Raw genomic sequence first — 16,389 nt, forward strand, 5'->3', positions numbered from 1 at the left:
TGGAAAAATAAAAATCCAAGTTTGTGAGCTGTAACTTTGTCCAGTATTCGTTTAATGCCAGAACTACGTGGACTAAATTAGAAAAAAATTACGTGATGTGGAAATCACCCAAACTTTTGTGATTTTCATAAAAGCAAAGGTGGTCTAGGCAAATGTACACCTAGACTTAAGAAAAACAGATTTAAAAAATTACAACATAGGTAGCTATGAGTCTTTAGTCAGATGATGAATGGTTCTAAAAATGAAATTTTAGTGCCAATCTTAGATTATTCCATTGAAGAAGGAGGAAAAATATTCACAACTAGCAAGTTCAGATATAAAGAGCTCTAATAAGATGGAATAGTTAAAAGGCCTTGAGAGGAGAAGAAATTTTCTTAGCTAAATACTTTCAAATGAACCTTTAATGTTAGTATCCAAAAAATATTTTTGGAAAGAATGGAAACTTTGTTGATCATGTAAAGACAACAAATAGGTTGATTTAAGTAGTATTCAGGTCATTAAATGAACAATATAGATCTGGGGCACTATTTGGTTACGAGGTAGTTAAGAAAAAAACAGAACTGCTCAACAGAAACTGCATTTCTTCTATCCTCTGTATTAAGAACAATCTTAACATTGGAACATTTAACTGTTCACTAATGAAACAAGTGTCTCAAAAAATGTTGTTAGCTCCTTGTCCCTGGAAGTGGTCATGGTGTGGCTGATCGTCAGCCTGGAATGCTGTAAAAGGGATTCTTGAACTGGAAGGAAAGTTGAATTGGATATTTCACCAGTAATGGTCTTACAACATTATTCATTTGTTCTCATTCTTGCTGCCTGACTGCATGGTTCCAGAGAGAACATAGCAAGGCCATGTTCTTTGCTACTCACTCTTTGGAGCTAGATATCTTCCCTCTGTGACTAGTTGAACAGCACCAACACTCCAAGAAGAGCAATGAGGATGGCAGAATGACAGTGCAGAAAGGAAGCAAATTTCTGGAGCACAAAGTGGAAGAAATACATTCTCCTATAAAATTGGATTCAGTCGACATTTTTGCTTAATTTGACTTGCAAACCATGAGGAGTGGGTATGTTGTGACATAAATCTTTTACCCTAGCTCTGTATGAAGGTGGTGTTTTCTGTTTATGACATGTTCTCTCAATTTAAAATCTGGGTAAGAAACAAGTCATGCAGTATAGATTTTAGCAAAGGGAGAGACACATTCTTCAACCTCTGCCGTAGAGAGCTAGAGTAGAGGTACTAATTATAGCACTGACAATAACTCACGCTGTGTCCTTGGGATCATCATTTCAGCTCTCTGGGTCCTAGGTTTCATATTTGTTAAAGGAACAGCCTTTAATGGTCCTTTGTGATCATCAAGCAAGTCATCATTTTTTGTGAAATTCTGAGGCAATCCCACAGGCATCCACACAAGTGCTTGTAGGCCAGATACCACGTGATGGGAGACATCCCTTACGCAGCAAGCAACAAGAGCCAGCTGGGAACTAAAGTTGTTGATTTGCCTATTCCTATGTCCTAGGTCATCTGTTCAATGAGCCTGATTCACTAAATGGCTTTTAGATTGCTAACCCCTATTCTAAAATATATAAATTTCTTAAACGTAATTGTGTTAACCAAACAGTCTTTGTCTAAACAGTATTATAAATTACCAGGAAGCCTTAATAGCTAATCCAACAGTGCCAGGTGTTAAATGCTGTCTGATAGGAAAGCATTAACACATTTAAATAAATGGACTTTGAAGGACTGATGCTACACCTTCAACAACTAAGAAAATCTAAACATTGCCCCTTTCCTGGGTAGAGCAATATCACAGACTTTCCGCAACTTATCCTGAATTTCGGTCCTTGAATATTTTCAGAACTGTTTCCTATTTTCTCCACAGTTTGGAAGTTAGCACCTCTAATCATCAGCCCTCAGGACCTACAGAGAGATGAACTTGAAGTGCTTTCTCATGTACCTTTTACCCTATTTCTAAGTTATTTTTCTGTGTTTTTATTGACTAGAGGAAAAAATAAGACTGAACCAAATTGAGCCATGAGCTGTTTCAGGAAAGTTGTTTTCCAGATGCTTCTGAGATTATCTTTAAAATATCATCCATTTGTTTCCTTCTCACAAAAACTTTGTTTAGAAATAAATGTCTCATGTGGACCTGAAATGGTTAAACCACCACTTTAGAGTTATTTCTCCAGTACTTAAGATTCTAAAGGATCTGTCTGTGGGGAGCCCAGGGGTGTCCTGGAGACTATCTTGCACTGAATCAAGGGGACAATTGTGTGCATTTGCCAACAGCACTGCAGTATCAAGAGGTTCTTGCAGCTCTTGCCCAGGGGATTCTGAGATTTAGTATGCTGTTTCCCCATTTGGTTTAGCATCTGCTCCCCAACTGTTCACCAAGCTCGTAGCTGTAGTAGCTGCACACCATTTAAAACAGGGAAAATACAGCCTGACAGTGATCCGTTATTAGGCAAACAACTTGTCTGAGGAACCTCTCCTCCAGGAAACTCAGCCTGCAATTAATCAGGCCCTGGGACTGTGTCCTTCTGTCAGTCTAAGTCCAAAATACTCTCCTTGTGTCTGAATACCTGTGCAAGCAGGGTGTTTCAGCAAAGCAGTGTGAGAGAAAAAAGTGAGATTTTTTTTAACCATATCAGATCCAGTTCTCGAAGTCTTTGATCCATCTACTGAGTATTAAAGGGCTGTATCCAGAGAATATGTTTCCTCCTTTTGGAAAATAAGTTTGGTCATTGGTTGACATTAGATCTAGGTGGAAACTCTTAACCTAAGGTGGAAATTTAGTTCAAGATCAAATTTGTGTGTGTGTGTGTGTGTGTGTGTGTGTGTGTATATATATATATATATATGTGTGTACATGTATACATATAAATTACTATAAGTAAAACTTCATTAGATAATGATACAAAATAAATCGGTAATGATCACAATAGTTGAAACAGTTATCGATGGTCCCTAAGAAATAACAGTGCACGCACAGGGTGTTAAATTTACTGTGATACACGCTGAGTAAGGCCCATTAGGATGGTATCTTTGTAAAGAAGGAGGGAGAGAGCCTCTTAGAGGTGGTCCCTCAGGCTCTTGTGAGACAGCACTTTGAGCAGCGTTTCCATGGAGACTGACATTATCATCTCTGGTGTTTCTCATCCCTCCTAAGTCTTAGAGCTCCTCCTCACCAATACTGACGCACTCCATGGTATGGTTATTGGCTTCCAACCCTTCTGGGCAATTGTCAAGGCACTTTCCAAGGTGTAAGTAAAATCCATTTTTACACTTTGTGCAGAAATTTTTGTTGAAACAGGTATCACAGTCAGCTTTGCATTCTGAAACCAAAAAAAGAAAAGAGAAATATGCTTCCATTAGCGTCAGTTAACTATTTATTGTTGGTCCAGTTCTGTATGCTTACAACACAGGCACATGCAACTTGTATGTCAAACAAACACTTAGGCTCAAAATTATTTTGCCAAACCAAATTAAAGGTTCCTCCATAGTCATTTAGTTGAGGTACACCAGTCATTGATTTCAAAATTATTGTATTTATTGCCTTATGAAAAAAATTTTGCTTATAAGACCAAGTGTCTATTTATATTAAATGATACTGAAAATGTTTCATTAGAACTTTAATGAAATGTACTAGTATATTGCCTTTGTGCTGCTCTTGAGGTCTATTTTTTAATTTAACAAGTGTTTGATTGCCTACTGTCTGCCAAGCCCTATTCTAGGTACATTGACAGCAGCATACAAAAGAGAGATAAGGCCCATACCTCACAAAGTTTACATTCTAGGAGGGGAGATACAATAAACAATAATGATAGTTGATCCTTATATGGTGATTACTGTATGTCATACACTGCTACAAGTATTTTACAATATTGTCATTTAAACCTTACAATAACCCAGTGAGGTAGGCCCTATTATGATTCTCATTTTACAGAGAAGGAAACTGATTCAGAAAGGTTAGGTAATTAGCTCAGGACCACAGAGCAGAGTGGTCTTTGAAACTAAGCAGTCTACTTCCAGAGTGATAAGTGCTCTGGAAAAAATAACGACAAAAACAAAAGGTAGGAAAAAGATATAAAAAGTGACTGATGAGGGGAAGAGGTTGATTATTTTGGACAAGACGGTCATGGAGTGCCTCTGTGAGAAGGTGACATCTGAGCAGAATCTTGAATGAAAGGAGAGAGCCCACCAAGCAAAGGTGTGGGCAAAGAGTTTTCCAAACTGCCAGGACGGTGAGCGTACAACAGTCATTTCAAAAGCCTTGAAGTGGGAAGATCTTGCAAGAAGGCCGGTGAGGTTAGTGCAAAGTGGTTGAGGGGCAGTCATAGGAGCTGAGTATGCAGAGGAAGGCAGGGCCGCATGTGATGTATGCTAGAGGAGCGATATTTCCTAATTTACATTTCGAAAGGTTACTGGGTCTACAGTGTGGAGAGTAAACTTTCAGTCCAGATGAGATGTGATCTGAGAGTGTTTCCAACATTTAATTCCAACTGATAAATAAATGTTTCAGTTGCTGTACTGGAATCCTTCTTGAAGAGAAAACAGCTGAATTACTTCTTTCAGTCATTAAATACTTGGATTTTGTGATGGTGGTGGGAATTCAGGTGGCACTGGTGCTTGTGGTGCCTTTCTACAGGTTCAATGAATGATAACCACGTTCTCAGTTTTTGTTTTTATGATGAAAAAAACACCCCTCAAAATTGGAGTATTTTTTATAGTGGTGAAAATCTTCCTGCCCTGAGGGCTGAATTCAAGTATGGTTTAGCCTAAGTGTCAGGTAAATATTATTAGTTACTTAACATTGAATATTACAAATATGGCTAGAGGCCATTTCAAATTTGGAAAGTTCTCCAAGGATGAGATAAAAACATAACTTTGTGTAGACACTTACTTGTACACTTATTTATATCTGGATAACGCGTTCCATAATATCCACTTGGACATGAAGAGAGACACACTCCAATCTGCTTCATGCCAATTCTTTCCAGAACAAAAAATAGTTTGGGCTTACATGACAAACATCCATTGTAATCTGAACATGTTGCACAGCCTCCTTGGCAGCCTTGACTGACGTTAGGATGCACTAGGGGGACAAATGTAGAAAGACAAAAATGAAAGTTAAATCATAGATATAGAAGTTCAATGACATTCTCTGGGCAGGATACACGTTTTCTTTTATTAGCTTTCAACTTGGTGGTAATGGGTGAATAAGTTGGGAATTTTTCCCTCTTTTCTGTGATCTGGTATTTCCCTTTAATACATACATATATTGTTTTAATTTCAAAGTTCTAAAAATTTGAGCATTTGAACAATAAGAATATATTGCCCGAAAATATTTATAGATAGTATATACCTAGTGGAAGTATTCTCACTGAACTAGCACCCTGGCAGATTAGAGACGGGTATTTTGTGCTCACTCATTGAAATCAATACGTATTAGTTTTGCTTTTCATTTATGTGGTGGATGTCTCTAATGTCTTCAAATAAGGATGACAACATAGACTGGGGCTTAATCTGAGTAATGACACTAATTTTTAAGATATCTTTTTCAACTCTGGTCTATTACAGAACACCATTTCACTCTCTGATTCAAAGCAAACTGATTCTGCAACTATGTAGCTATTCAGCACCTCACTCCCTGCCAATGCTTTCCTGAAACACTTCTTCTCACATGAGTTTAATATTTATCAGTTCAAATTGATATAATGGTGAAAATGTGATTTATCTTATCAGTAGTTCCACGTGGATCATATGTAAGTATTTATAATAATATTTACTATAAGTTATGTTCAATATTTGATCTTTTGGGACAGAAGTCTTATAGTTTTTGTGCCCTCATCTTTCATTTACTTAAGTGAAATATATATTTGGTGAGGACATGACCAGTCCGTTCTAAGGGCTACTACTACACATATCCCTGAGAATCCCAAGGTTTCTAAGAGTCACCCATATGTGTGGTGAGAATATTCATTAGCAAGTCTGAACAAATACAAACATTTGGAAGATTCATGTTTACTTGAGATCTTCACAACTTTAACCCTTTTTTTATGACTATTAACTGGTCATAGACACCTATGTGTGAGCTCATGGAAAATTGCTGACTGATGTACATCTCTCATGTAGCTGGTGTTTGGGATGATTTCTTCTCCTAAGGTATTCTCTATTCATATACAATATTAATAGCTCTATGGTCCCTTCAGGAATTCAGAAGGGAATAATCCTGACCCTATGAGAAGCAAGGTTGAGGCACAAGAGTGCAAAGGCATCCCCGTGTTTCTCTGACTACTGTTGGTGCGGGGAGGGACCTTGCAATGACTAAGTCTATCTTCACAGTGATGTTTGATTATTGCTAAGTTCTTTACTGCAAAAACAAATCCTACCAGGCTTAGTTAGAAGGGGTACCCATAAGCCCGATCAGCCTTCCCACAGGGGCGCACGGGTTAGCTGCAGAAAGGTCATTTGGTTGACCAGCATTCTCTGCCTGGAGGAAACCATCCCTGAATCAGCCACAGGAACCACAAGCAGCTCATTCTCATTCCAAGACGTTTTGTAAATAAACTGAGGAAATGTGTGGGGGAAGGGAAGTCTGCTCTTCCTGTACATGCTCCTCTGCGGGGTGGGGCGGACATCTAAAGTGGCACAGAAGGTTTAGACATTACAGGACCTGGGGGACTTGTAAGTGAATACTGCCTTCCAAGGAACAAGGTCATTTTTCAGGCCAGGAACTCCAGCATTGGAGACTTACAGAAAATGTGTACATATTTTAATCTGGGAAAGACCCTAAAAAAGAAAGGGGTGAAGAGAGTTCCATGTGTTCGGAATGTAATCGACCCATTTCAAAAAGTGAGAGGTGTAGGTCAAAACCTGTAAAACCTTTTCATAAGAATTACTGATGGAAAACGGGACCTCAGTTTGAAAGAAAATCACTCCAAGCTCAGGAAAGTAAGTGACTGAATTTAAATGAAGATGGACTGGATTGACCCACATCAATCTATCTCACCTCTGAAACGCAATTGCTCAAAGGAACACAATTGTAAGTTTAAGCCCCTTGAAACTTTTGTCAATTATAACTTTAAATTGATCAGTTATGAAAATAAATATGACTTACATATTCTGAGCCTCAAAAACTGGTATATCTTGAAATAAATTTTATTTAAAAATTTGGGTTTTGAATGTCCGGAAACTTCTGCCAGAGAGACCTCTGTATGGGTCCCAGGATTAGTAACAATTTTGCCCCAAATCATGAGATGTGCCAAAGTATCTTGCTTAATTCCCTCTTTAAAACTTTTGCTGATGAACTGTAGCACATTCAACTCACACATGGTACTACAATCACTCTTTTTTCCCCATATTTGCCTTTTTAGACAAAAGTTTTGACAAAACAGAGTGTCGAAAAATTAATGAAGATATAATTGTCCTAACTGGCAAAGAAAATTTCTGTTTGTTTTTAATCAGGGAATTTTGAATATGGGCACGTACAAATAATGGCGAACTTTACTTCTTCTGGAAGGGTTAAGTGTTATGCTGTGGGAAGTAAGAAAAATTGAGACTATGAAGCTCAGATTCTATGATTCTAGATTCTTTTACAGTTGAGTAGCATGACATTTTGCTTTCTTGAACCCTGTACAAGGATCACTCAAATTATGCAGTTGGTATGACACAACTAGATACAAATTTCCCAAACTTCATCTTAAGGCAAGAGTTTTTACTTTTTATATGGAAACCACAGAAAACTTTGGTCTGGATTGACTGTAACAGCCCTTTCAGTCTTAAAATCTTATAATTCTAAGAGAGAAAATAGAATTCTACTTTGTCATGCTGCTTCTTTTTCCCCCACTCTAGTTATACCTTCATTTTCTATTTCTGAATCACTTTTTTTGCAAACAATGTTCTGTACTACTATTTTATATGAGCATTGCAGGGGTTGGTGGTGGGGAGGTTTCACAGAATATCTAACGTTTGAACTTAATCTTAGAAAATGTGTTGAAGTTATGAGCATGTAAGTGGCCATGATGGGGCTGGAAGCAGGAACACCACAATTACCCCATCAAGGAGACTGGCACGCGTTCCATGCAACTTATGCTTAAGTAGTGGTGAATGGAGGTATGAGGCACATCAAGAAAATTGGAAGCACAGGATAGATCTAGATTATGAAACCCCTTGTGGGCTCTGCCAAAGAAATTATTCTGTAGATTTGGAGGACTTCAATCTGGTGAGTGATACGATCCCACTTGTATCAGAAAGGCAATTTCCCTGGCAGCATGGCAGGCATGGAAGCTAGGAGAAGACTAATGTAAAGATCAAGGTAAAAAGACTGATGAGGGCTTCCCTGGTGGCGCAGTGGTTGAGAGTCCGCCTGCCGATACAGGGGACACGGGTTCGTACCCCGGTCCGGGAAGATCCCGCGTGCCGCGGAGCGGCTGGGCCCGTGAGCCATGGCCGCTGAGCCTGCGCGTCCGGAGCCTGTGCTCCGCAACGGGAGAGGCCACAACAGTGAGAGGCCCGCGTACTGCAAAAAAAAAAAGACTGATGAGAGTTTAAAATATAGCAGAGACAGTGCAATGTGGTGAGAGAGGGATGCATATTCCAAGGATATTTAGGAGGTGGACTCAATCAAATATACTGACCAACAGAATGTGGACTGAATAAGTAAGAGGATTTGTGTTTTACGTCTGGCCAGTGAAGAGAAAGGAAAGGGACGGCTGAATAAAAGCCGCAGTTGAAGGGCTGTGGCAAGGTACATAGAATAAGAAGGTCTACAAATATAAACGTGGTTTGGGATCACTGATTTTGCAGATTTTGTGAACTGTCCAAAAAGTGATGCTTAGTAGATGGAGCTTAATTTCGTGATGGTTGCTAGAGATGTACGTGAGAGTCTTTTAATTAGAGAAGAGATCTTGAAAGGGTGAGGTGCCGAAGATGCCAGAAGGAGGAATTGTAGTCCAAATAAGGAAAATACATATTATCAGCTAATTTTAGTAATACTCCGTGTTTCTATACCACTTTTGCTTTCAATTTTTACCACTTTTTGCATGCATCTCATAGAAAGCTAAATTAACCGTGGAAACTGCTGTCAGTAAGGGTAGAAGCTGTCACAATTATTTATTTTGGAACCCCAAACTAGGACTCAAAGAAATGCTGTAAACTGCTGGACAAATAGTGAACTTAGATCAAAGGTTAGAACCTAGATCTTTGATATCTGGTACCAATCTGTTTACATATAAGTAAACTCTAGGTGTGTAACATGGGTATATATAAAGTGAATAAATGGGCAGAATTCATGGGAACTTTAAATTGGGACCTTCTGATTACAAATACTTCAAATACATGGTCAAATTTGTATATCTTTTCCTAAAATTGGGAAAGAGGAAAGTATCTTTTCTTAATTTGTATACGAAAGTTAAATGTGAAGAGTATACCTTAATGCATAACTTAAACCAATTTTCAGTGTCTGAATTGTCGATACTCCCTGTGTAAGTGACTTCAATTTCTCTAGCTGTTAGGCAAGTCTTCCTACGATTTCTGTTTGGATCTTGTGATGTGTAACTGAGGCAACTGTTCCTAAAGGCTATTGTCATGATAGTTAATTCAACTTTTTTGATAAAAGGTGCAGAACATAGAGTTTTAAATGGTACTAGAGCATTTGGAAAATACACAATCTTTGTTATTTTCAATGTTTATGATATACCAAACCAACTGCAGCATTGGAATCTAAGTTCTGTTTCTGTAACAATTTAAGTGTAAACTTCAAGGATTTCCCTTACTTTAATCCCTTTCTACAGCCCAACTGCAAATATTAACATCTACTGTAAATTGCTATGCAGAAGAAATCCATTATTGCATGCTGCCAATTACCTCTGAGAGTCATTTATCTGTGGCTAGAGAATTTCCAGAAGTACAAAATTTAACAGATTTTAGGTTTATAATAGGTTCGACTAAGTTCAAAGGAAGTGCTAGACACATGAAGGTAACATTGATTTTATAATTCAGATAATCAAAAGTTAATAAATTAACCAATTTGATAAATTTATTTTTAACCAATGAAACATACAGATTCTCCCTAAAGCATTCTTATCTTTACAACATTCACTGTCTGCTCTTCTCCATGTAGTGGCCTTAGGAGACAGGGTAGGGAGAAGAGACAGGTGAAATTCTATAATCAAAGTTACTTTTACATCTATCCTTTCATCCATGTCCTGTCCTTTTACAAGGACGTTCGCATTGACTGGAAGCTTCTCGAAGGCAGAAATATAGTCGATCTAGATAATTTCTTCGTAATTTTCCGGATAATTCTCAGCTTCTACACAGGGTAGCTGCTTACTGAATAGGTCCTCATTAGAGGTGTTTTTTTTTCCCCCCTTTGGCCATACAGCATGCAAGCTCTTAGTTCCCTGGCTAGGGATCGAACCCGCACCCCGTGCAGGGGAAGCGCGGAGTCTCAACCACTGGACTGCCAGGGAAGTCCCTTCATTAAAGAGTGTTTGATTATTGAATGGATGAAAGCAATAAATATAAAATATAAGCCATTTATTTGTGTTTTTTTAAAAAATAACGATGTTAAAGCAGTAAATATTTAACGGAAAGTACCTATAATAATTGACTTTAGTGAACTGCATCTATGAACACATAGTAAAGAAACCAAGTTTAAATCACATACATTTTGAGGATGCTTAATTATGAAATAAATCATTCGAAATAACATAATGAAAGCTTTTCTAGGTGCCATTTACTTCAGTTATCCATTCATCTGGTGAAAATGGAGACTTTTTTCTTGCCTAAGTGAGGACAGCACATTTCTATCAGATCTTGGGACTTGATTGTTATAAAATCATTTTTAAGTTTAATGTAATCTTTTGGTCATGGAAAGAGATGTTTCATGTTTCCTTTGGAATGCTTGGCAATATTCACTTTAAGAAAAATCTAATGTTAAAAACTTGAATAACTTGGCAGTCTCTTTCAAATTCTATTGAATCAACCCCAGAAAATATTGAGAGTCAATGTTTCTTATTTGTTCATAGGTTAAAGCTTTTAGGGCAGAACTGACAATGGCTAAGATCTCTAGAACCATCTGGGCAACTTGGGAGTATTAGGTATAGACAGCAAAATATCAAAAGCTGCTTAAATAAATATAATCGCTTACTGGTATACAATACTCCTTTACATTCTTAAACAATGATACCTGGATGAACAGAGGTCTATCATAGTCCTCTATTATTATTTTTGACTAATAATTTGTTAAAAGAGCAACATGTTTATATATATACATATATAGATTTTACTACTTTTGAAGTACTGTGTATCATCTGATGATTTTAATGTCTTCATATACCAATGTTTTAATCATTAAATGAATTAAAATTCACCTATGCTATTTAAATATATAAATGTATGCACACGTGTGTGTGTGTGTGTGTGTGCGCGCGCGCCTGTATTAGACACATGACACCCACACATTCTATTTGGTCTTTTGTCAAATCAATAGCACAGACATGGACTGACCTGAAGCAGTTAAAATCATTAAGTCTGCCACATCTTTTGTCCCAGTGAATCAACTTCTGATACTCTGAAAGTTTGTGCCCAGACCAATGGGTTCACAAAATTCCTAATAGTCTCAGAGAGGAATGTATTCACCAGCTGCTGAATACAGCCCAGTTAGGGCTCCACCATTATTATGTGGGAAACACACTGTTTTTAATGGAAACTATTTCTTTGAAAACTTGGAAAATCTTTCTTTTTCTCTTACTGAATAATAATTTCCTGAAGGGAGTCTAATATTTATATTCTATAAATACTTTAAAATAAAACCACGCAATAAAGCAGACCTAACATTAAGTAGCAATTAGCTAGACTTTCCACTAAAATCAAGCCAGCTCAAAATATTAAGAACATGGCTAGCAAATGATGGCAGATATAGAATTCCTGAAATCTAAGATATGATGAATATTTGGAACTAGATGCCAAGTTGGTGGACAATGGCTGTGCTTTTTCCATGCACAGGCTATAGCATCAGAACTAGAAGTGAAAGATGAAAGTGGGTTGCATTGTGTGTGTATATATATATATATATATGTATATTATATACATAATATTATATATAGTATATATATTATATGTAATATATATTTAACATACATACATTATATATATTATACACGCATATATACACATATATATGTGTGTACATATATATGTGTGTATATATATATACATATATATATATATATATATATAGTGGAGACTAGTATTAAGGTTTTTAACAAAAATTTCAGATAACTACTATGTGCCCAACACAACACATGGTGCAGAAATCGTAGGAATGAATAAGACATCTGGTTCCCGATCTCATGCCGTTAATCAGCTAATAAGCAAGTAAACAAAAAATTAAATGATTAAAGATTGTGATGAGTGTTATGCGGGAAATAAACAGGTGGGTAAAGCAGAGAATAACTCTGGGAAGTTATTGTAAATATGCTGGCCAGGAAAGGCCCCTTTAAGAAATTTACCCTTTAGCTGAGACCTGGAGGGCGAGAAGGACTCAGCCATGAAAACCTGAGGGAGAGCACCCCAGGTGCAGCATCAGCCAGTGCACAGACTATGGGAGGGACCAGGGCAGGAGGAACAGCACAAGGGACACCAATGAGGCTGCAGTGCTGTGACTGGTACGAGATGAGGTTAGAAAAGGAGGTTAAAGCCAGATCCTACAGACCCTTTTCGACCAAAGTAAATAGCTGGGATTATCTACCAAGTACCTTCAGACTCTGCATTGGTAAGCAGATATTAGAGGGAAAGGAAAGAACACATTTTTGCCTGATTTAGTTATTCACTTTAATTTTTGTTAATTTTATGGGTCATGGAACAGAACCAGCATCTTGTATTCCACGAAAACATGTTTTCCTATTAATTTTTATATTAGAGGATGATGTTCTAACTAGACATAAATTGGGAATTTACATTCAGATTGCAATCTTGGAAGAGACTGTACATTGATCTACCTGTACTTTGCTCTTGGGAACATGTTATTTCTCTTTTGTTCCTCCCACCTCCCTCTAGCAGTAATTTTAGTTTGTTTTGGGGTTTTAAATTTTCATTCTCTTGTACTGGAGTGTGTGTGTGGAGGGGGAGGGGGCGTTGGTGGTGGTGAGAAGAAACAGGAAAGTTATGAAATATGTAAGACGTCATAAGAATAAATAAAAAGAGTAAAACATTTTGCAATCTTGAATATAATCCTTTCTGTATTTTTCTGAATTCTTGCCATTAGTGACGCCTACTGACAGTCTAAATAAGTTAGAGCAACAGCATTATGGTTTTCACTTATAACCTTCCTTTTAGAATCTCACTGTTATGGGGTTTTTTCCATTAAATGACTTAAATAACCTAAGGGCTAATTCCAAAGTTGATTCTTCAAAAGTAGTGAAAACCATATTAGTTTTCCTATGAGCTACCAGATAGCTCTAGTTGACACTACTGCTGAAACTGCAACAAAAAGCATTTGTAGAACCAAAAATAGTGGGTATTTTTCCTAACTACAAGTAGAAAATCTATCATGAAGTACTCTGCTACGGGTGTAAAACGTAAGGTACTGTATCAGCATCTCCAGCTGTTGCTAATTGGGGGGAAAGCTTCCCCTTCTCCAAGTGGCCATGTTCCCAAGTGGAGGTGAATAGAGGATAAGAGGCCGTGGACAGGGGTAATGGAGACCCAGATTCTGTAGAGAGCCAGGACCTGTTGATGAGTTAGTGGGTGGTAATAACAGCGTTTTTCATGAGACAGATCCAACAGTGTTCATCCAACAGTGGGAATCATTATGTGCTCCAGTCTGGCTGAGAGAGCCATTCTGTTTTTTTTTTTTTAAGGAGAGAATTAATTAGAAATCAACATAAACAGAAAATGTGATAGTTTAATGGTAATGAATCTGCATGGGTATAATTCTATAACTACTGAGTTCATATTCTTGAATGAAACAAACTTCAGTTTGTGCTAAAAACAAGCTCCACTTTGTTATATTCTGAATAAACCTAAATCTTCTCACCACATAGCATGCTAAAGTAGCATATCTGATGGCTGAAGTCTTAGCATAAGCAAACAGCAGGCAAGGGACTTGTGATATTTTAACAGGCACAAGATGTACAAATAGTGGGTATACCATTAAATAAATCCAGCTTTACGTGTGACATCTAAAGTCCTGAGCAGAAAAAAATAAGTGGATTTTTCTCCTATATTCACAAAATTGCTGACAGAAGGAGCTGAAATGCACCTTTGTGAGTATGATTCATTTTTGTATTTATGTGCATGATTCACTGTGGTACCCCCTCATTCAGAAATGGGCCTTGCATGTTTCCTAGAGGAGAACAGGAACTGGGCGGTGGAGAACTGGCTTTGGACTCAAACAGAGTGCTGACGTTTACTAACTGAAAAACCAGAAGGTACCTCTTCATCTAGCTATTCATTTAAACAATTAAGTTTTCTAACATCCAGACACTGGGCTAGTTGGTGAACATCCAAAGATGAAAAAAACCAATAATCTGTGTCGAAGAGTTCACAAATAAGAGTCTGATTATTTATTTAGACAATAGTTGCATAACCTCTTTGAGCCTAAGCTTCCTCATCTGCAACCCGAAAATATCTACTCGATAGACACTGGGGGGATTAAGCGAGACCATGTGTAAGCACCTAGCACTCTTACAGGCACTCGTTGCAAATCAGTAAGTGTAAGACATTTTGTTTTACTCAAGAAGTACCAAACACATCCTTGTACTATTTCCACTCTTATTCAAGGCAGCTGGAAGCTTTAGTCAATAATAACTCCTCAAGAGCCTCCAAGCAAGGAGACAGGAGAGAGGGCAGATGCTGAAGCTTCTTTCTAACACAAATTTGGGGAACCTCGAGGAACCAAAGATTCACGAACAGTCATAGAGAGGTGCTACATTTTAAGGACTTGCAGACACAGCTTTTAATGGGTATCAATGGTGGTCTCAAACAACATTCTGAGCAAGAAGTCCTCTGGGACTCTAGCAACACACTGACGACAAGAAACTGCTTAAACAGACTGAAGGAGGTCAGGCATGCCATGGAAATGGTACTAGAATGGTATAGAGAACGTGAAGGTCTATGCCTGTGGTTCTCAAACTTTACTGTATATGAAAACGACCTGGAGTACTTGTTAATAATGCAGACGCATAGGTTTTACTCCAAAAGATTTTGATTTGGGAATGAAGAGGTGGGCCTAGGTAGCTACATTTATAAGAAGCACCCCAGGTGAATGTGATGCAGGTGATACAAATACCACACGCTCAGTGTCACATCATGGCCATCCTCACAACTAAATATTTATTCAGTGATTACTGGAAATTCTCTAGCAGGGACTGAGAGACAAAACACGGTCCCTGGCTCAAGAATTCTACAATACAGTTAGTAGAATAGTCTGTTTATATTCCGAGGGCTGTAAATACATAGTTTAGAAATTTACAACAGAAATCAAAAGGTAGGAGCAATTATTGATGGCTGAGGTATCTGAAGACTGTAGAGAACGATTAGGAATAGTTATGGCACTTGAAGGAAGAGAAGAACTTAGACAAATGGAAAGAGAGGGAATGTTATGAACAGTAATGTTTCTGTAGGAATATATAAAGAACATTTGGGATAATGGTGAATATAAAACTGTGGAATTTTATGGGATCTTAGATTTCAGATGAGAACACTGACATCCACACAGTTAATTAGCTTCCAGCTGATAGAATCATAAACCTTTGGAACTTTAGAGGGATTTAGTTCAAACAGCTTCCCCAGAACAGTCTATTTAATCATGTTTAGTAAAACAAATCTTATGATATTTGGGGGCAGCCAACATAATTATTTTACTGCATCCCCTCGTATTGAACATCTTAAAACATCTCCCCACAGTGAACATTAATCTGTCTTTCAGAAAGTTCTACTACCATAGAGCACACCCACTATGCTTTCTGTTTTCCTTCAGACAGTTTGTCAAACAATGCTTGGTGCTTTGGATGAAAAGATGGATAAGACCTAGGAGTTCCAAGTATGGCTAGAGACTATAAACAAGGTCAAGCCAGCATGGTAAACACTGTGTACAAGGCCAGGGAGAAAGGAAACACCTAACCACCTGGAAACACCTACTTGGGAGACCTGACATTTGAGCTGGATATTGAGAAAGAAGGAGAAACTGGGTGGGGATTTGAATTTAATCTTACACGTAATTTAGATGAACTGTTTATGGACAAATCAGTGACATGATCTAATTTGGTTCTAAGTAAATCCTCTCTGATGGTGGAGAAAAGAATCACTGGGAAGGAGAGACTAAAAGTTGAAAGAGTCAATAGGATGTTATGTTCTGTACCTGGCATTGCTGTTAGCTGAAT

The 16,389-nt window shown here is 37.7% G+C and overlaps 1 protein-coding gene across 1 annotated transcript in view; it reads right to left on the reverse strand.

Annotated features, from left to right (window-relative positions):
• The window catches only part of RSPO3 (R-spondin 3), a 77,372-nt gene that overhangs the window by 40,215 nt on the left and 20,768 nt on the right, over window positions 1-16,389 (reverse strand). The window contains exons 2-3 of the mRNA XM_032651322.1: window positions 4,905-5,096; window positions 3,190-3,336 (exon numbers count right to left, since the gene is read on the reverse strand). Coding sequence (XP_032507213.1) covers window positions 3,190-3,336; window positions 4,905-5,096 — 339 coding nt within the window. The remainder of the gene's footprint in view (window positions 1-3,189; window positions 3,337-4,904; window positions 5,097-16,389) is intronic.

Source organism: Phocoena sinus, chromosome 12 (genome assembly GCF_008692025.1).
Source record: "Phocoena sinus isolate mPhoSin1 chromosome 12, mPhoSin1.pri, whole genome shotgun sequence".
NCBI classification, from domain to species: Eukaryota; Metazoa; Chordata; class Mammalia; order Artiodactyla; family Phocoenidae; genus Phocoena; species Phocoena sinus.